Source organism: Talpa occidentalis, unplaced genomic scaffold (assembly GCF_014898055.3).
Source record: "Talpa occidentalis isolate TD23 unplaced genomic scaffold, MPIMG_talOcc4v2.1 talOcc4.15, whole genome shotgun sequence".
Classification (NCBI taxonomy): domain Eukaryota; kingdom Metazoa; phylum Chordata; class Mammalia; order Eulipotyphla; family Talpidae; genus Talpa; species Talpa occidentalis.
The window spans coordinates 71139362-71160431 of record NW_023601543.1 but is presented as its reverse complement, the minus strand read 5'-3'; the positions used below and the strand labels follow the sequence as shown (position 1 = coordinate 71160431).

Below are 21070 nucleotides of genomic sequence, written 5' to 3'. Positions count from 1 at the left end.
TTTGCTATGTGTGTTTTCTCAAAAACATGCACCAGGGCCTCCCGGTGGCACAAGGGGTTAAGACACAACCTATGAAGCTATCCACAGTCACTGCAGCACCAGTTCAATCCCCAGCCAGGAAGCCACTCACATGGCGCGGCAGACCTCTCCTGACTCGCCCGCTGCTCCCCTCAGCCGTGTATTTCAGTCAGTCTGCCTGTTCTGTTCCCCACTCTGTCTCTGGTGAATCCTCTCACCACCCACACTTCTGGCATGTACACCAGTTCTTGTATGCATGCATAAGTAAATAAATCTTTTAAAAAAATGCTCCAATTATAAATTATGGTTTTATTTTCAAAGAAGGATTCATGTCATCCATAAATCCTTCAAGGCAGCAATTAGTAATACCCTGGAGCATTTCCAAGGTTTTTTTTTTTTTCCCCCCTGAGTATGTTTTCTTAACTGTGATTATAAATTTTCACAGTCAATTTTAACCAAAATGTAACCAGGTTTTGAATGTAGCATTTAACTAGTTAATTTTACTAGTGACCATATAGGAAAAATACCTCCTGAGAAAGTATATGTAGGTGAAATACAAACCGGCTAGAGAGAAGAGTAATACATTGAGTTTTATCTATGCCAGTGGTTACAGTATCTACAACTAAAAGACTATAAGGCTGGTAAATACATACGTGTGACTTTCCTATGCTCCTCAATAGTTTCAATGAACTAGGGTGGAGAAACCTCATCTGTTATTATGAGAAAGAGGGCATGAAAATGAGGGCCTATTAAGAAAGACTCATGTGCTGGGATTAGCAGTCAGAAAAGTTCTCTTTAAAAACCATAGAGGATGTTAGGGGGGAAATGACAAGAAGTTAGAACATCAAAAAAAGTTCAAGCACTGCCTAAGAGCTGTGTGCCCTGGGGGAAACCAGTCATGAAGGCATTTGTGGCTGGAAGAGAATCCCAAGAAACTATTTCACTGAACTCTTGATAAGGAGATAAGTGACTGTACTTGGAGAAGGAATGGAATTAGGAGAGGAAATAGGGAGTGGTCAGGGAGGGACCTGGGGTCAAAGAATCAGATCCGAAGAGCTCTAGATTCCATTCTGAATACAAGTTTCAATGAGCCAATAAAGAAGGTAGTGCATGTCTGAGAAAAGAAAGCAAACTCTGTAAAAAAAAATTGCTAATAATAATAAGAAGAAGAAAGGTAGCGTTACAGTGTCTGAGGGCTGCGGGTAGGGGAACAGCCAGCTTGTTCATGGAAAATGGATGCCGTGGGGAGGAATAGATGTTGTGGGCCACAAAGTAAGAGTGAGCCCACACTGAGCATGGTCACAAAGTAGTGTGTTTACAGTACTCTATCTTAGCAACTGGGGCTGAGTCTCTGGCCTCTGTTGTGCCCACGGTGCTGCTGGCAAATTCCTTATGTGTCCTGCAAAACTTGGTCTCATTCTCTGCGACGGTTACTATTCTGCTCGCTCCTCAACAGTAATGAGGACATGGCAGCAGTAATATTAATTGAGGCTTATCCTCTGCCAGGCACTGTTTGAATATGCATTAGCCCAGGGCCACCTCTCTGTAATCCTTTAAGGTGGAAACATTATTATCTCCATTTTAAAAATAAGAAAACTAAGACCCAGGGTCCCACTGCTAGGAAGCAGAGAAATTGGAATTTGCACCCCAGCAGTCTGGGGTTCTGAGCTCTGTGGAACAGTGCCCCCCATATTCACAATCCTACTTTTGCTGGCTCCATTTCAGCAGATAAGCCTTGCGCTACTTCACAGAGAAAGTTGAGGCACTGGGGCCTCATTCTTCAACTTCCTGTTCTTGAATTTAAATGCTGGCTCTCTAATCCCTTTCCCTCTAGCCGGAGGGAAGCCACAGCCAACCGCCCTGCCTGAGGCACTTCCTCCCAGCTGGGCATTAACCCCCACCCACTCCTGCCACTACAAGGATCAGGGTCAGGTCCCATTGGATCCCAGCCCCCGCCCCCTGAGCTCTCCTTTCTCTTCCTTCTTATTTCCCCCAACATTTTTGTCTTCTGTTATTAAAATGACATCTCCAAATCTCCTTTCACCCAATGCCTCTGAATTCCCCTGGAGTCCAATCTCTCATCTTTGTACCTCTAGGAAAGGTGTTAGAGTAAGTCAATCTGCATTGCGTGACTATTTACAAGCAAAGTGCTGGTTCCCCTTAACTCTGTGTTAACCAGAGCACTCCTATTGTGTTGTATTTGGGGTGTATGATTTGAATAATACAGGTAGTTACGTTTTCCCAGTAGAGAGGGTGAAAGTGTTAGGGGGAAATGATGTCCTGAGTTAATCCCAAACAAAAGGACTGTAAACCATGCCATAGGGAGGGCAGCTGAAGGTAATGGAATTATTTAACAGACAGGGGAAGCAAAGACTTAAAGGACAAAATACTTGTTTCAAATTGTGAAAGACTGGTATGTGGAAAACGAACCAATCTTGTTCTAAATATCTCCAAAGAATATAGCTAAGATCTGTAGATAGAAACTATCAGGAAAAGGATTTTTTTTTTTTTAATATTGAAGCTGTTCAATAGAGGTTTGTCTGCTTGGAGAGAGATAGTAAATGTCTTGTCACTAGACAAGCTGTTCAAAAGGTCACATGACAGGTGATTCTAGAGATTTGAGCCCAACATTTGTCATTGATGCTATAACCTTGAAGGCATGTCCTATTCTTAAATTCTGGAAGAGCTCAGTCCAGCAGTGTATTCAATCCAGGCTGCACATTACAATCACTTAAATACCAAATGCTCAGATTCCACCACAAGGCAGTTAAATTGGAATATTTCAGCAGCCAGCCCTGAGCATTTTAATTTTTTTTTTCAAATTCTGCAGTTGATTCTAATGTTATAGGACAGGGAGAGGGGCAGCCCAAACCCCGCAAACCTGCCTATTCTAAATGGGTTCTGCCATCCGCCGCATCAACACAAAACATATGAGACTTTAATGGGAAGGAACTTTAATAAAAACTAGGAAACAATACAGGTGAGGCAAAGAGTCTAGTTTCTAAATGAAGCACCCAAAGTTACCCGTCCCCTCGTGGGTAAAACTCCATCCATATGGTGTCGGCTCAGAGCAAGGCCCCAAAGCCTGCCACAAGTCTAAAACATCTTCCAGTGGGGACCCACAGAAAAGGGTCACAAACAACCGGACAAGCCTGGAAGGAAAAGAGCAAAATCAACATCCAGATAAAAGCTGCCATGGTCACCTCCCCACGGGTCTCACCCACATCTGTGTCACCCAGTCCACGACCAAAAGACAAGCGCAGTTTCTTCACGTGTCTCTAGGCTCCATGCGCCTCCTCCAGGTCTCCTGGCTCCATCCTGCTTCCTTCCTTCCTCAGTCTCTTCTGCAGCTTCTCTTCCTGCTCAGCTCCACCCTCCCTTGGGTGGGGCAGGGAACCTCCCCTTTTCCTGGGGACCACCCTGTTACACTAACACACAACCAATTCAGGAACTCTGAGTCAGCAGAACCATGCTGAATGGAATAAGATGGTATCGATTAGTATATTACTGAGAGTAATTTACTGTAACTATAGCCCTTGAGTTGTATGTAGGTCACTATAATGTAAATACCATTACATGTTGTATTTACACCCGACCCAAACTCGTGTGTCTTGTAACAGATTATTAAAATATAGGAATAAAACTGCATGTCCAACTAACCACACAGGATGAGGTTGCCCGGCTTGAGGGCTTTTTTATCTGTGGCCTTTTTTTCTTTTTAAGATTTATTTATTTATGCATATAAGAACTGGAGTACAGGCTGGGGGTGGGGGGTGGGGGGTGAGAGGATTCACCAGAGACAGATTGGGGAACAGAACAGGCAGATCGATGGAAATACACTGCTGAGGAGAGCAGGGGGTGAGACAGGAGAGGTCTGCTACACCATGTGGGTAGCTCCCTAGCTGGGGATTAACTCGTGCTGCAGTGGATAGCTGTAGATAGCTTCATAGGTTGGGTCTTAACCCCTTGCACCACCAGGGAGGCCCTGCGGCCTTTTTCTTAAAATGCAGACTCATGCACAGGGGAATTTCTTGTAGCAGTCAGTAAATAAAGGAGTAAGGTGAATGGCCTCGTAATAATAAATTGGGTACTATAAATTTGTCAAGTCACTGCATTCTCTTTTTATAAGGCAATCTGGGAGGTTTTCATTTGGGTCCATTTCATCATGTGCTGGTAGTGAAGTGGGAATAAATCTGTAGAAATAAAATGAAACACTTGACATTGGGTGTTCAATTTTTCCAGGGTCATGCAAAGAAAATAAACACTACAAATATTCCAAATGTTTTTTTTAAAATTGTTGTGTTTAGCTATGCCTGTAAAAAAAAAAAAAAAAAAAAAAAACCATGAGAACTATTCTGAAGTCGTTTTCTACTTGTTTAATTTTCTACTCCTGTCTGTTTAACTTTTCCTTTAAAGCTATTGGTGTTAGTAACCAGAGGGAAACCACGGTAGTCTGGGACAAGCTGACCGGAGAACCGCTCTACAATGCTATGGGTAAGCTGGCATGCATGAAGGTCAAATGCGAGGCCTTGCTCCATTCGCAAATGCTGTCACCTAAAATTTCTGGCTAAAAAAGCATGCAGCTGGGTTTCCTTTAATCTGATGGGATGAGAGATGAGTCTTCCAGGAAATTAGTTGTACATATTCACTCTTTCCAGCTATATATTCACATATTGAATTAACTCTCTCCCTTTCTGAATGATTTGTGTTATAAAAATGAATCAATGTTACCAGAACCATTTCATAATCCCTGCAGTTTCTGATACCTGAATGTGATCTCACCTACTCCTCCCCTCAAAAGTGAAAATTACGAATGGTCACAGTCATCTCTCTGTAAAGTCCTTGTATAGATATTCCTCCCATAAAGGAATCTGAATCGATTCTTCTGAGGTTATGAAAATTAAATCTCAGAACCTTAGCACCTGCTACAAATTTGTATATTTCAGCAGGAGTTCCAAAACTCAACATTCCAAACATTCCTCTGTTAGGTATCACATCTCATTAAATGTGAACACCTTGGGTATATTTTAGCATTACTCCTAGCATATTACAATTGAGCACTGAATGATACTGTCACTTGCTAAAAAGAAAATTTTGTTCTAAATCTACAATAGCTACAAGGCATCATTTTGTCACAAATCAAAGCATATCTTTTTTGTGTCAAAATACCGGGTGGGGAGTGAGGGATGAAATCAAGGCAGAAATTGTCAGAGATGGATGATTTACAGTATGAGTTATTTTCACTGTACACTTACTTTAGTGACAAAGTTAATTTAGTAGTGATTAGAAGAAAGTAATATTCAAGCAGAAAATATACTGAAAAGGTACTGGTAAGAGTAGCATGAATTCTTTGGAAATATTCTTTGTAGAAAATTAACATAACTAATGTTATTGTGTGTTAAGAAAGTTTTTAGTATATCCCCTGTATTTGTGATTTAAAAAGACTCAAAAAATGTCAAAGAATTGCAGCCAAAGGGCCTGTGACACAAAAGTACGTCTCTTAACTATTTTGTTCTCATTCTCACAAGCATCTTATTTTGAATATAAGTAAAATATAATATTTTAATTGTAATGACTTATCCATAGCAAAGTAGTCTGTCACAGATTGATTTTAGCCAACTTCTTGAACAAGTTGGGGTTTTCCTTTTTTAATTTTTTTCCCTTGTAAAAGAAAGGATGTACTTAAGGTCCTTCTAGAAAGTTCCTGTTAAATTTTGAATTGTAAAAAATGCAACTTTGGACTTTGAGTTGTTATTTAATTTATTTTTTTATTTGAGTTGTCATCTTAATATAATGCAACTAGGCTAGTTAAAGTTTTGCCTACAGTGAAGGATTTCAGTAAATATTTTACCAAACTTTTTTCCTGTGATGTACTTATTTATTCATATCCTTTTCTTCTGTGTTCCTCTGTATCCCTTCCCCATTCTCTATGCTTTGGAGTATTAATTCAAACTATACCTATGATATATAAGAACTTTTTTCTACATTGAAACCATGTGTATGTTTGAAAAACCTCTCAATTGTTTGGTGCTATGCTTGGTGTTATAAAGGATACTAATTATTGGCTGTTTTGGTAACTGCTTTATAATCTAGTTTTCAAGAGACTAATACAAAATTTGATAATAGTTGATAAATTATGTGCTGCTAAATTGAATAGAAATTAGAGCAATCGTATGCCAGTATGGAATTTGAATTTTTGGCATATCTCTGGGGGAGGCTGAGCTCTCTTTGAGGAGACTTTGAGAGTATGTTGGATTACATTAAGAAAAGGCAGAATCGAGGGACAGTGTGAGCAGACTATGAAGGTGAAAATGTGTACACATATTTCACCAAAAAGTGAGGAATCTGATTAGATTCAAGCACCTGATGACTTCCCATTTATTAGTTATAGTAGAACTAGCAGTGATAATAGTGCTCAGTCAGTAATAACTTTTGTTACTATGCACTAGGGATTGTGCTAAATATTTTATCTGTAGTATTTCATCTCAGCACCCTTGTGTAGCATTTTACTAGCCTTGTTTTAGAAATAAATTATGCAAAAGGTATATAACTTGTCCAATGTCATGTAGCTATAGGGGCAAAGCCACAGTCTAAATATAAATCTCCCCAACCCAAACGCTTATGTTCTAATTTGGACAGGGGTTGGTCAGGAAAGCCAGGCCCAGCAGTATAGACTTGAAACACTGTGAAGCTTGGAGCAAAGTGGGTAGTAAGGGGGTGTTTAGCTTCCCACAGTGGTGGGATTAGTTATTTCAAATCCACATATCTGCTGAGAACAGCTAGAAATACTGGACTCCAACCCTCCAAAAAAAATCCTCTGTCTGGAAGGCTACTAAAGCCACAAGGAATTATAGGAGCAGGATCCAGGAGGGCCCAGAGGAGAGCCCAGAGGTGTAAGCCTGTATTTGGTGTTGCTTATTTCCTAGAGATGTCCATAGATTCTGAAAGGAGTGTTTCAGAGTCCAAGCAGCAATTTCATAGGTTCATGAAGATAGGAAGGCACAAGTTGGCATCAGTGACTGCTGAGGGTTGGGAGGAATAAAACCCTAGACTTTTTTTAAGATTTATTTTATCTATTTATTTATGCATACAAGAAGTTGGGTGTAGGCCAGAGGTGGCAGGTGAGAGGACTCACCAGAGACAGAGTAGGGAAAAGAGCAGGCAAATTGACTGAAACACAGTTCTGAGGGGAGCAGCAGGTGAGACAGGAGAGGTCTGCTGTGCCATGTGGGTTGCTCCCTGGCCGGGGATCAAACTCGTGCTGCAGTGGCTGCGGATAGCTTCATAGTACTGAGACTTAACCCCTTGATAATCAGACATACAAAAAGTGACATGACTAAATCCAGCAGAAGCAAGTGATATTTGAAACAGCCCATACAAAATCTGATTAGCAGACTCTGAAATAGCCATAATTAACAAGTCCAAGGAATTCAATGACAAGACAAGTAATCTTAGCTAAAAAATCCTGGAAATTTTAAAATGAAATTTCTAGAACTGTATTAAAGACTCAGTTGCTGAGTTTACATCAGATTAGGCATAGCTGAAGATGAGTTAGTGAAATAGAAGAGAGATTGATCAGAAGTAAACAATCATATTAAAGCACAGAGAGACAAAGATTTAGGAAATACAGGGGGAAATCTGAGAGAAATATGGGACAAAGTAAGAAAGTCCAACGTATTTGTAATTGGAGTCCTAGAAGGAAAGGAAAGATAGTGTACTAAGTTTCTGCAAATGCATGGCAGGTATCAAGCCACATATGCGAGAAGCACTATGAGCCCCAGCCAAGATTATTACGATACATAAATATATGCTGAGACCTGAAGATAAAAAGAAAAATTTAAAGTAGCCAGAGGAAAAATAGACTAAAAGCTGTGAGAGAAGGAATAATTAGCTGGGAAGAGAGGCCACTAACTAATGACAAGTCAAGAATCAGCCTTCAATTTTATTTCATCCAGGAAAACACGAAGGTGTCATTTGTCCAGGCAGTTCTTCAGTTGAGAATATCAACATAATAGTAAATCTTTAACAGCTTTATCTTAAAACAACACAGGGTGGAATTGATGGAAACAGATTTCTCACTTATTCTTGTCTTTGAGCTACTTTGTTTATATCAGTCTCTGAGTTTCATGGTTTTTTCCTCTCTCTCTGTATGTTTTCTTCCTTCCTTGTCTCTTTCTCTTATAAATCGCTGCCTCTCTGGGCCTGTCCTTCTTCATTTTTCTCTCTTTGCTAACTAATCATATAACTGATGTGCAATATTTGTTATAGATAAGCAAATGAGAGGAGCAGTCTACATGTCTCTTTTTTAAAAATTGTTGCGTGGCCTTCCTTCTTATGGCTCAGGGTTCCTTGATAAGCAGTCGGCTCACTAGCCCCTCAGTACAGCACTAGAGATAGAATTTCAGGGTGCTATTAGTGAATGGGAAATAGGCTTGTTGAAGTTTAAGACAGAGAAAGGCTGTTCTTGCCTGCCATAAAGGCATGCTGTTTACTGACATCTTTCATAATGGATCTAATTATAAACATAAGAAAGTATAAATACATCCATTGAGGCACAGGCAGCCTGTTTTAGAAGTTTCATATAGTTTTTGAATGCATGTGCTTGATGACCAAGGGGAGCATTGGTGTGGCACCTCAAATGAAGTGTCACTTTGCATTGCCACCTCCCAGTCACCCCGCCATGCTGCAGCCATTTACTCTGGTGACCTTACTGGTAGATGGCAGGAGCTTTGTGGCCCTGGATCTGAAGCAGGTCTTCAGCTTCTCTCACCTTTCTTCTGTTACTCTCATCCCTCTGGTACTTTTCTTTCTCCCATTTAGCATTTTCTTCGTCAATGTTCTCTTCCAAAGGGTTCCCTCACCCCATGCCCCATGTTTCTAAGCATTTTTCTTCCCCAAACCACCTTTTACCTAGTAGTCTATATACTTTGCTGTCTTCTAAGTATTACTGAAAAAGGGTTTGAGTTTACCAATACACACACCACAGGCCAAATCGATAAAGCAGCACAAAACTGCCCAGTGGTTCAAATGTCAAGTGGGGGAAGGTTTGAATCAGTGATATTTAGCATGTTCAGTGGCACATTTCACTGATGTTACCAGGGGCATGTCCTGGCCTGTGGGGTGGCCCACTGCCTCCTCCTGCTTGGCCAGGTTTTGTCTCTCACTACTGCAGTGGATCGGTGTGCATGGCAAGACTGGTGCCATATGACACCCCCCCCCAGTAGCTCCCAATATAGCACGATTCATGATTTAATATAAAATTTGTAGTAAAGACACATATCCAGGGAGGCAGGAGTCACTGGCTGGAAGACCTTTTGTGTATTCAAGAAAACCACCAACAAATCATTTGTCTCTGAGCCATTCTTCCCTATTGAAATAGGATCATAAACATTTTTTCTAAGATGATGGAGTTCAGGTACCCCATGACATATAATTTTTCATGAGGAGTGCTGCAATTCTAAATACTGCTCATCTCTTTGGCTTTTTTTTTTTTTAAAGATTTATTTATTTATACAAGAACCAGGGTACAGGCCAGATGTGTGGGAGAGTGAGTGGATTCACCAGAGCCAGAGCAGGGAACAGAACATGCAGACTGATGAAATACACTGGTGAGGGGGGCAGCGGGTGCGGCAGCAGAGGTCTACCGTGTCATGTGGGACCCTTGCCCGCCGGCGGGAATCGAACCAGCGCTGCAGAGGCTGCAGACAGCTTCACAGCACAGCGCTCAATCGCCTCTGCCACCAGGGGAGGCCCCTCTTTGGCTTTTTGAATTTTTACATTTTAGTTAACCCTAGGTCTGTGATTAAACCTGGTGAGATAATGGATCTTGAGCTCAAGGTTATCTTTTTTGAAACTGGGTGGTGTTTCAAAGTAGCAGGATGAAAGAGAACCATGATGGCAAACCACCTGCAGCTAAATGCACGTGGCCTTACATTAACTAACACATGGTTTTGTTTTTATTGTTTCATTATGGGAGGGAGCTGACTTTTTACATTTGTGAAATCTACACTATTCAGCTTTTTTTTTTTTATTATTTCAAGTCTTCTATTACATGGTTCTGTGAAAGTCATATATCCTGAACACCTTAACCGTCTTCAGTCCCATAAGGAAATACTGCCATATTTTGCAATGATTGAGCTTTTCAACCCTGGCCATTTGAAATAAAAAGAAACTAAATTATATTTCAACTTTGAGGTCTTAAATCTTTAATATTTCTTCACATTCCATTTAAGGCTATGACTTCATCCTGACTTACTTATGTTGCAGAGGTTTAATTCTGAATTCAGACTCTGGATTCAAATCTTGGCTTTTCTACTTACTATCATTCTGTGCTTGAGCCCTCAACAGTTAAACTGGAGAAATGAAAAAATAGAGTCCACATAAGCTTGTCGTGAAGATACATGAGTTAATTCCTATAGGATACTGAAAACAGGGCCTGGCAGAGTATAAGTCTTCAGTAAGTGTTAGCCCTGCCACTGTTCTGAATTGCCAATAGCCCTTTGTGTCCAGGAATGCCAGAAGAAAATATCGATTTATGCACAACGGGTGAGCCTAGGAAGAATGCAGAGCCCACCTAGGGTAGGTACATTTGTGACAGTCATTGGTGTTTTGGCATTTATATACCTAAGAGCTGAAACAGGATTCAGCTCCCACTTTATTTACACATATGTGTGTGTGTGTGTGTGTGTTTTAACCCACCCCATTCTCCATTTTTCTTTTGCCTCCCCCACCCTAATTTCTGAAAATATCATTAGGTGAAGGACAGTTATGATATAGTCTCTTCCCCTTTGCATACAACCTTCTTAGAGTAATTAATAGCTAAACTTAAGGCAAATGGTGACACATGGCAATTAAATCTGTCTTACTATCTCTCTTGTGGGGAAACAACACAACGACACTTTGTGTAACTGTCAGCAATCCTTGCTTAGGGTGTGTCCCATCACCCAGACTCTCCCCTTTATCTCACTTCCAGTCAGGCCAGAAGCTCCTCCTAACAAGCCACGTCAAAGGAGATGTACTATTTGCTTTGCTTCCAGCCAATAGAAAATAATTTAGATTATCTCTAATGTGTTTTTCTTAGCTACCGTTCCCTTCTGTTGTTATGGCTAGCCAAAAGCGATGCAAATAACTAGTATTTTTAGACTTGCTTTCTAGAATTTTTTTTTAGACTATTACTACATCACTAAGCCAACCCTGGTCCATGGGTATTGAGGCAACTGCATTTGTCTTTAGTCTTAAAACTTTGTTTTTCAGAACAAACTAAATCAGCCAGACATAGATTGGATGGGACTTTATTGAATCCAAGTGAAAGCTTGAGAGCATCCAAATTGGTTTATTTCACCTATCCATTTGATGGTCTGGACCCCCTTTTTTTAAAAAAAGATTTATTTATGCATATAAGAACTGGGGTGTAGGCCAGAAGTGTGGGGGTTGAGAGGATTCACCAGAGTGGGGAACAGAACAGGCAGACTGACGAAATACACTGCTGAGGGGAGCAGTGGAAGAGTCAGGAGCAGTCTGCCACGCCATGTGGGTAACTCCCTGGCCAGAGATCAAAATCGTGCTACAGACGCTGTGGATAGCTTCACAGGTTGCATCTTAACCCCTTGGTCTGAACCCTTTAAATCCAACTTGCTTGGTCCTAATAAAGGACATGCCTTCTAGAATCAAGCTGTCCAGTGTTCAGGACTCCCTAGTATCTACTTCTTATTTTTTTCCAAATGACTTTGGCACCGAGCAATTCCCTATTTCCACTGGACATGCCAGTCAGTCCTTTTTGTGGAGGGGGCTGGCTCCTCCTGCGCCCCCAGCAGGAAAGTGTGTTCTTGGGATCATGCCTTCCCAAACAGCCCTTTCATGTCATCCCGCAGATGCCGCAAGAGGCTGTGCACACTCTTTAGCATTCCTTCCCAACATCCTCTAGATATATGCTCCCTCGCTACATCATGCAGCCTTGCAATTCAGTGCTTGGGTGAGTAATCAATAACCAGCTGAGCCACTTTTCTAAGTAGGACACATATGTTACGAGATAAGTCAGCATCATTCTGAACAAGAAGCGGGTATCTGCCTGGCCCTTGTCCAGCTAGAAATACTATTAAACCAGAGACTCCAACTGGATGGACTACCTTTGTTCTCCTTCTGTTCCGTGTCTCTTCCTTTTCTTTGACTCTGCTTGAATGTGTAGAAAAGTGTCCATTCTGGTGAACTCGCCCAAGTGATCTACCATTACCTAAGTGGGCGACAAGACAACACAGACCCCGAATCTGGCCATCTCTAGCTTGAATTGCCATTATTTCTCCTAATACTCCAGCCGCTCCAGTTTCTCCTGGCCCTTCAGATCCAGTTGCCGTTGCTCCCTCTGGCTCTTCAGTTCCAGCTGCTGGCACTTCCTCAGGTATTGGTGCTCTGGCTCTTGCTCACTTCCCAGCCTTCCAACTCAGACGTGTTGGGGAAAATGACTGCTGCTGCCGGGTCTGAATCCGGCACTTCTTTTGATTGTTCTCAGAAATTACCTCACAGGAGGCCTAGTGCTCCTCGGGGTCTTCTCTTTGGCTTTTGGTGTCTTGATCTGCAAATCTAATTCTGTCATCTTAGCTTCTTTAATGAGTTTTCTAATTTTTTTGTTCTTAATTCAATTAATTTTGAGCATTTGTGAATTAATTAGTAGTGTACCAACTACTGACATTTTTGTCTTTAGCAGTTTTACTAATTCATTTCATGTATTCTAATTGTCTTAAACTCTTGGGCTGTAAAAATCTAGTAAACATGATGACAGTCTTCTGTGATCATGGAATAATGGAAGAAGAGGGACTTTTAGGGACCATGTAGTCCAACTGCTTATTTTATATTCAGGAAATGCGGTCTGGGAAGGGCACAGTGACTTGCTTGAGTCACATAGCTTGTTGGTTGCAAAGTCAGACATAGTACTTCAGTCTCCTGATTTCACATCCAGTGTTTTGATTGTTTCTGGTGAAGGGTTAATTCTGTGGATACCACTGTGGAAAGTTGCAAGCTTTCAGGTAAGGAACTAAGCACCCAGTTACCTTGTCAATGAGCCAGGTCGCCAAGTCACTAGGATTCAGGGAGTGGCCTGATTGTCAGTTTGTCTTTAGTTTTGTTTTTAAATAAATGATTGGGACAAATCCACTGACCTAAATAACATGCCCTAGGAAGGAGCATCTCAAGTTTTACCATAACACTGAATAAGTCGGGTTCCCTATAACAAAAGTAGCAAGACTCCAGCATTCCTTGCCTAGACCCACAGCAAGAATCCTGCAAAGTAGGGCCTGCGATGTGTTATCTCAAAATTTTCCAGGTGCTTCTGGCATGCTTTCTGGATAAGAACCACTGCTCTGGAGTCTGACAGTGTTTCTTAGAGTAAGGTGCCTTTAAGAGATTTATTTCTGAACCCTATCTGCAGGCCTATTAGCCTAGAATTTCTGGGAAAGGGGTCCATCTTTAAGCTCCCCAGGGATTGTTATGTCCATGTAAATACACAAAAACACTGATCTAGGTTCTGAGTCATTAAACAAAAAGCCTAGAACAATGACTTTCATGTGCCTTGTTTGTGTCCCCTGGTCAAAAATATACTTTTATGTCATGATTCAGCAAACCCACGTAAACAAATGTCTCACACGTTCAGTCAATCCCGATGTTTGTTATGCTAATCCATTCTGTTTCAGTATTTTTTAATTAGATAATAGACCCTAGATCGATTTTCAACCTCTAGGCTACTTCAGTTTGAAACACTGGGGTTTAAGATGTGCTTGTAATACTATCGAATCACAGATTTAAAACTTTTCTCTCACATTCCTCTACTTTTCCCACTTACTGCTGTTAGGCTGTATAACCTGCTGGGGTGGCTTGCCTGTGAGGAAGGTCCACTCTTGTCACAGTCACACAATATCGTCACCTGAGAAAGTAGCCTGCCTTTGTTTCTTGAACATGGGAGAGCTTGCCAACTCTGTGGTGACGTTGCTAGTGGCTTCCATCAATCACAGCACATGTAATAAATTAGAAAGTGCAACCCCAACTAAATGAAGCAAAAGGGGGTATCAGACAGTATCACCCAGACCCCCACACAAGTCTCTCTTTTCAGGGATGGCTCCAGATGTGGCCACTTCAGCTCTCTCTTCATGAGGGCAGCAGGCCCCAGCCTCCCACTGCCCAGCTCAGCTGGGGACAAGGGCTCAGAGTCTGAGCACAAACCTTGATTAAGCTTCCTAGACCACACGCTGTACCCTGAACCACCCCCCCCCCCCAAACCTCAGGACACCATACTGGAATGGAGGTAGGGGCAAATCTCAGCAAACCATGTGGTTGAAGATAAGGGAAGAATGATTTCCTGAAAAGAATCTGAGATACTCCTCCCAGAAGCAGGGAAAACAAAATGGTTGAGGACAGCCCATGTAGGTGTTGTCTCCAGCCCCTGTATTTCCATGGTCTTCCTCTTTGTCCTCCTGTTTCTTTGCTGTGATGTACCTTTTCTTGCTGCTCTTCACACCTGTGGAAACCAGTGTAGTGTTCTCAAGTTCCCAACTTAAATCTCGTGTGAAGTAGCCTCTGTCAAAATCAAGTACAGAAGACCCTCAAGGGACTTAACAGTTGAAGTCATTAGAAAGTATTGATGAAAATTCACTTCAAGAACTAGCTGGTTGTTAAGTGGAGAGAAAGGACTTGTATGGTTAAAGATGGATGAAACTAGATAGTGCCAGCACTCACATAGGCTTTGGTGCCTTTTAAATATATTAGGGGCCTGGGTCTCTGCAGAAAGCATCTATATGAGCACAGTCGGTGCCTGAAAATAGTGAGTGGTCATGAGACCGGTTTAAATGTTACAAAAGTTAAGTACAATATTTAAATCTGATAACTAAAGCTCAGTCCTGCCCATTGGTTACTTTCACAATTACTTTACTTTCTATGTATATTCAATCCCTTCTCTTTTTCAAGCCTTCTGACATGAAACAGAATGGAAATACTATTTTATGAGGGGATCAGAAAGTGGGTGACACCTATTTAGTAAGATAAGATTGATCTGTTGAAATGGAGGGTTTTTATTTTTTTCACTCTACAACATGGAGGGAAATGGTGATCTTTGAATGAGTTTTTAAATGATTCCAGGTTCTAGCCTACTTTGAGAGAGTTGAATGTAAATGAGTATCTCATACATATGAGACAGAATCTTATTTTTCTCTCAATGATATTATCAGCCTCTCTACTTGGTCACAAATTGCTCCCATGTTTGCAAATCCATACTTTCTGTGGGGTTCGGTGATCCTGGGCTATGCATTCTGCATGGGCAACCTGCCCTCTTAGTATTTAGATTTTCTCTGCACTCATGAATGCTTAGAAAATTCCTATCCAAACATATTTTATCATTTTATCTCTACAAAAGGAAACAAAATAAGCCCCCTAAGGTTTGTATTGTTCTCCTAACTTGGTCTGTAATTTTACATAAAAGCTTGAAATTCTCCCTCATAAATCTGTTCTCTCTTCTAACAAGATGCTCATTCATTTCTAATTTTCTAATTTCTGTATTTCAAGAGCTATAGCATTTTAATTGCTTATGGAAACTAATCATTGGTCTCCTACTCTTGACAGTGATTTCATTAAGACCTAATTTTTTTTAAATGAAGTTTTTCATATATATGTTTTTGTCTTTTGCTCTCTAGTGTGGCTTGATCTAAGAACACAGTCTACCGTTGAGACTCTCAGTAAAAGAATTCCAGGAAATAATAACTTTGTCAAGGTAAGAGATCTCTTCAAAAATATACCATAAGAAGGCTTCTTTTTTTTTTTTTTAAGTTTAGAGATTTCTCCAGAAAGACTCTTTGGGCCTTGCATCTTACTGCACAATAGTTATTTGATACTACTTCTAGAATATTTCTCATACTACTTCTAGAATATTTCTCCACAGATAACTAAGGCCAACTCAAGTTTTTGCCTTTCTGCCTTTCTTGCCCTGTGGTGGATTGAAGCAATAGTGAGGAAAGTTGGTAGGCTACAGGGGATTAGAAAATGTCCCAGTGAATTTAGCCATACTCCCCATGGGTTACTTCCTGTAATTCAACCTTTCTTTCTCAATCCATCTCTCTTGTTTTCCACTGTCTGTCAGAGAAAGTTCTGGGTGCTTCTGTGTGTTCAGGAAACTGAATCCAAGGAGAGAAAGCAGAAGACATGCCACCCCTTTATTGAACTCCTCTTCCACTTTCTTTATATGGCAAAGACTATTAAAATAACCTTATTTTCAGTTCTTGTATAGAACTCTCTTCACATAAATGGAGAGGCAATTTTTGAAACAGGCTTGGCCTGTTTTCTTAGCAAGGCCAAGGCCAAATTCTTCTAGTATCCAAAAGGAAGATTTGCTTTTTACTGGTTTAATTCCCTTTTTATTTGTCAGTGGAACTCTTATGGCATTTTCTGGTGGTTCTTAGTTCTGAAACTATTATTCAAACCCCCTTATTTGCAGAAATTTAACAAACCATTTCCTACCCTCACTCACCCAAATAACTTCGGGCATGCCCTGAATATACCCGTAACCATTTCCTATTCAGTCTCTTTGTAGCCCTCTCCACGCTCACTGCCACCTCCAGCCATACTTTATTTCAAGGGATGCATGTTTTTCTCTCTGATGCCTCTTGAAGCAACTTTTAGAATTTCTGCCTAAATCATGGAAACAAGGTATTAAGTATCACCTCACTATTGCCTTTGTGGGACAATCCTGCTCCTTCAAATCAAAAAAGAATATTCCCATGAATTATTTGCTGTCATTATTTTTCAGATTAGTCTTTTTTTTCCTAGGAAGGTTAGAAAATCGTGAGTTAAGACTCTTGTAGGGTGCATGAAAGTCTTAAATCCTTCGCTTTGAGTTTTCTTACTAAACATACCAATAGAAGATAAGAAGGAAAATGTTGTCACTTTCTGTAGTTAGGGATCAGAGGAAGGGAAAGATAGATACATGTATTTTCTTAACCATTTCCATCAGGTGTTATAAATAAATTTTATATTTAATATACTAACAAAAATAAGAGGTAAATCTGATCCTTTTCAAGGAAGATTGATAAGCTCATATTGTGTTTAATTTTTTAAAATATTTATTTATTTATGCATACAAGAGTTGGGGTACAGGCCAGAGATGTGGGGGGGAGAGGATTCACCAGAAACAGAGTGGGGAGCAGAAGAGGCAGATCTACTGAAATACGCTGCTGAGGGGAGCAGCAGGCGAGACAGCAGAGGTCTGCTGCATCATGTCACCTCCCTGGGTGGGGGATTGAACTTGTGCTGCAGTGGCTGTGGATAGTGGCTTCATAGTGCTGTGACTTAACCCCCTGCGCCACCAGGGAGGCTCCAACTCTGCATTGCTTTAATCTGGCATGTCTTTGAGCTCTGCTATAGTTCTCACTAATTTGATATTAACGTTATTTGCATGTATGTGTGTGCAAATATAATTTTTTTCACACACATGAATATGTTGTTGTTAAGTCTTCCATGTTTTAAAACATAAAATTTTCTGATATCCTCTGATTTTCAATAGCTTAAATATCACAACCTTGAACACAAAATGAAAAACAGAGTTGGGCACTTGGTTCTGCATTTAGTACTAACTCATCACAAAAGTTAACACGTATCTCTTTTACTATCTAGATTACAGGGTGCTGTGTCATTTACATTTCTCTTACCTTGCTACATGGATGTTCTTTGAACTGCAAGCTATCACTCTTATCTTTGTTCGGGAACATGCTTTCCTGTTCCACAAGATAGGAAAAATATTTTTACCTCTAATACCGTGGGATTGCCTTTAGGCCCCTTGACTATTTTGCAGTTAGTTGAGGTTTTTTGTTTCTGGTCATTTGTTTATTTTAAACCATTATGAATTTAATGTGCTAACTGAATTTCATCACTGTTTTTAGTCCAAGACAGGCCTTCCACTTAGCACTTACTTCAGTGCGGTGAAACTTCGTTGGCTGCTTGACAATGTGAGGAAAGTTCAAAGGGCTGTGGAAGAAGATAGAGCTCTTTTTGGGACCATTGATTCGTGGCTTATCTGGGTATGTTTTAATATGTGGAGAAATTTTGTAGACTGCCTTGCCTACTATCTGTTTTGTGCTAAGAGTTCAAACTTTTTGGTTGGCAACACTATTAAAAAAAATTCAAGAAACAGCACAACATTTCAGTTTCCATTTGAGAGGCATTTTTGCCTACTTCCTCTTTTATTTTTCCTCGCCTTACTTCAGTAACAGTGGAGGATGATTACAAAATCATGTTTCTATATGATTTAGAATAAGTAATTTAGGTATTAGTACCTTTTAGGGGCTTTTCTTTTTTGCCTCTCATGTGCTGTTTTTCCACTACCCATTTCATGGAAGAAATAACTAGTTGGCATGATAAATCACGTAGACTACTTTTTATCATTCACTTTCAAAATTACAGAGTTGTCTCTTATTTAATTAAGCAATAATATAAAAATCATAGTGGAAATTTCTGACATATGATCTTTTTGCCTAAGCTGAGCATGGGTGAGAATTATGAGCATTTCAGATAGTTCCAAAATATATCTTAAAAAGACTTGTTCTCTCTCACCCTCCCTCCTTCATTCGCTCATTTTTATTAGGGACACTGTCAGATATTCCCCACAGCAGAGGGAGCCTATTGCGATGAACCTGTGAGCTAAACCACTCAACTACAGGCAGTTGTGTTTCCACTATACCCACATACTCTTATCCCCACAGATACTTTGAAAGCAAACCCAAGACATATAATTCCACTTGTAAATACTTCATTAAGTATGTCATTATCTGTTCCCCCCTTCAAAGGGAGCTTCTGGAGAATATTGTCTCTACTCTTACTTGCCAGATCAATGGGGCAGGACTTCCAGAACCACTGTCAGGAGCGGTGCCTTCTCCACTCCTCCCTGCGCTTGGCCAGGGCAGGCAGTGCTTTGTGCTCATGGCCAGCAGCTTTTACACATCAGTCACCATTGAAAGAGTTCTAACAATTGCCTTGAACCAGAGTGAGGCAGGATGTTGGTATTGGGAGCTATAGGGGACTCAGGGGGCACCATAGGCTGTGCCCACCCCCCGCCTGATTCCATTAGTCCAGGCTTGTTTCTTTCTTGCCTCTTATGGTTCCACCCATAAGAAAGTTTGAAGCACTGCTTTCAGGATAGAGTGTGGGTCAGGGCAGGGATGGCCCAATGAGAATTGTTATTGCAAAACAGGACCGCAAACCATCACAAAAAGCCAAAGCAACAGCAGCAGCTGTACAAGGTTCAGGAAGATGCTCAAGAGGCAGACTTTTCTGCATAGTTCGCTTTGCCAAAGTTAATAAGACTCTGCATTTTCCAAAGATAAGAGGATGGAAACAAAACTGGGTCTTTGTTTAACCATCATTTAATATGTCTAATATGGTAGTCATTTAGCCACATCTACCTACCGGGCACTTGCTGTGGCTAATCTGAATTGGGATGTATTGTGAGTTCACGAGAAATGCACACATCGGCGTATTTCAAGAGTTAGCACCAAAAAAAGGGTAAAGTATCAGTGATATTTTTATATCAAAAGGATATTTTAGATAAATTAAGTTCAATTAAATGAAAATTTCAAATTAATTTTACCAGCTCCTTTATACTTTTTTAATGTGGCTACTAGGAATTTTTATATTACATATGTGGCTCGCCTTTTGATTCTATTGGACACAGCTACAAACTGGAAAATTAAGTAAGTGAAGTGACCCATTCTTCTGCTTTATATGCTCTGCTGCTAATGATGGCCCTTGACAAATTGTAAATTCAATTGCAAACAATTACAAATCTAACATGTCATTTTTATTCTGTCTAGTGTTTGACAGGAGGAGCCAACGGAGGTGTCCACTGTACGGATGTCACTAATGCAAGTAGGACGATGCTTTTCAACATTCATTCTTTGGAATGGGATAAAGAGCTCTGCGAGTGAGTTGTGCTTGGTCCTCAGCAAACTTTTCCAAATGTATTACCTATTTATAAGCTAAGTCTTACCAAGCTCAGATGTCAGTGAAATACCAAACTTTAATAGTTGATATTTCAACTCTAATGCACAGGTCTATTTGTGTAGTCCTTTAAGAGAGACCGTTGTCTCATATATATAATAAATAAGCCATGTTAAGTCATTGTCTTGATTATTTTTCAAGAAAGTGTAGGTTCCTTTAGAAAAGTACTTTCGATTCTGTGTGCTTTTTACTTTTTGATTTGTTTGCATGAAGTTCAAGTGTTAAATATCTAAGCATTCCAACTATGTTCTGCTGACTTGTTACTGTTTCACTCTATACTCAAATACAACCATTTCGTAATTATTATGTACATTTTCTCTTTAGATACATATAGATGGCTCCAGATCTTTAAATAAAAAAAAACCTGTTATGCATCCATTCTTACCGTTTTTCAGGTTTTTTGAAATTCCAATGAAAATTCTTCCAAATGTCCGGAGTTCTTCTGAGATCTATGGCCTAATGGTAAAAACAAATTTCTTTTCCTTTACAAAAAAACCTTTCCTATTCAGAATTCAAAAGTAAGTTGTATGATATTTTATAGTTTGAGAGTTGTAACATTTGTGTGAATGTTGGCGGTGTATGTAAGGAGAGCTCGGTATTACTTAGTTTTATAATATCTTAGAGTCTTTCTTACCAGTTGATTTTATATTTCATTAACTTTAATTGTCTTTTCTTGGAGGATTATTACTTTTTAAATGTTAGCAAGATCATTTGGCTACAGAGGGAAGAATGGCAATGTTTAAGCCAGTTTATTCTTGTAATCCAAAATAACAGTTTAGTATTGTGATGTCTGCTTTTAATTTATAGGAAGGACTTTCATAGTCTAGTGGAGTTCTTCCTGTTGAATCTCTCTTAGTGGCTAAGCCATGTTTCATATTAGATTCTTTGTGAGCCTGAGCAGAACTTTAGCCAAGAAACAAAAAGCGAAGAATCTGCTTCTAATTTGAGGTTGCTCATGAAACCGGCTTAACACAATGGATGTTTTTACTGTTGATGTTCATTGAAACCCCGAGAAAATGTAGTTTCAGCA

At 40.1% G+C, this 21070-nt stretch overlaps 1 protein-coding gene across 14 annotated transcripts in view; it reads left to right on the top strand.

Moving 5' to 3' along the window:
• Positions 1-21070, top strand: part of GK (glycerol kinase) — a 342820-nt gene that overhangs the window by 287096 nt on the left and 34654 nt on the right. For 13 of the 14 annotated variants that reach the window (XM_054695793.1, XM_054695794.1, XM_054695796.1 and 10 more), the window contains 5 exons: positions 4435-4512; positions 15690-15766; positions 17928-18065; positions 19854-19963; positions 20436-20502. In XM_054695793.1, coding sequence (XP_054551768.1) covers positions 4435-4512; positions 15690-15766; positions 17928-18065; positions 19854-19963; positions 20436-20502 — 470 coding nt within the window. Of the gene's footprint in view, positions 1-4434; positions 4513-12328; positions 12413-15689; positions 15767-17927; positions 18066-19853; positions 19964-20435; positions 20503-21070 lie in introns of all 14 variants that reach the window. The other variant, XM_054695801.1, reaches the window with a different exon arrangement.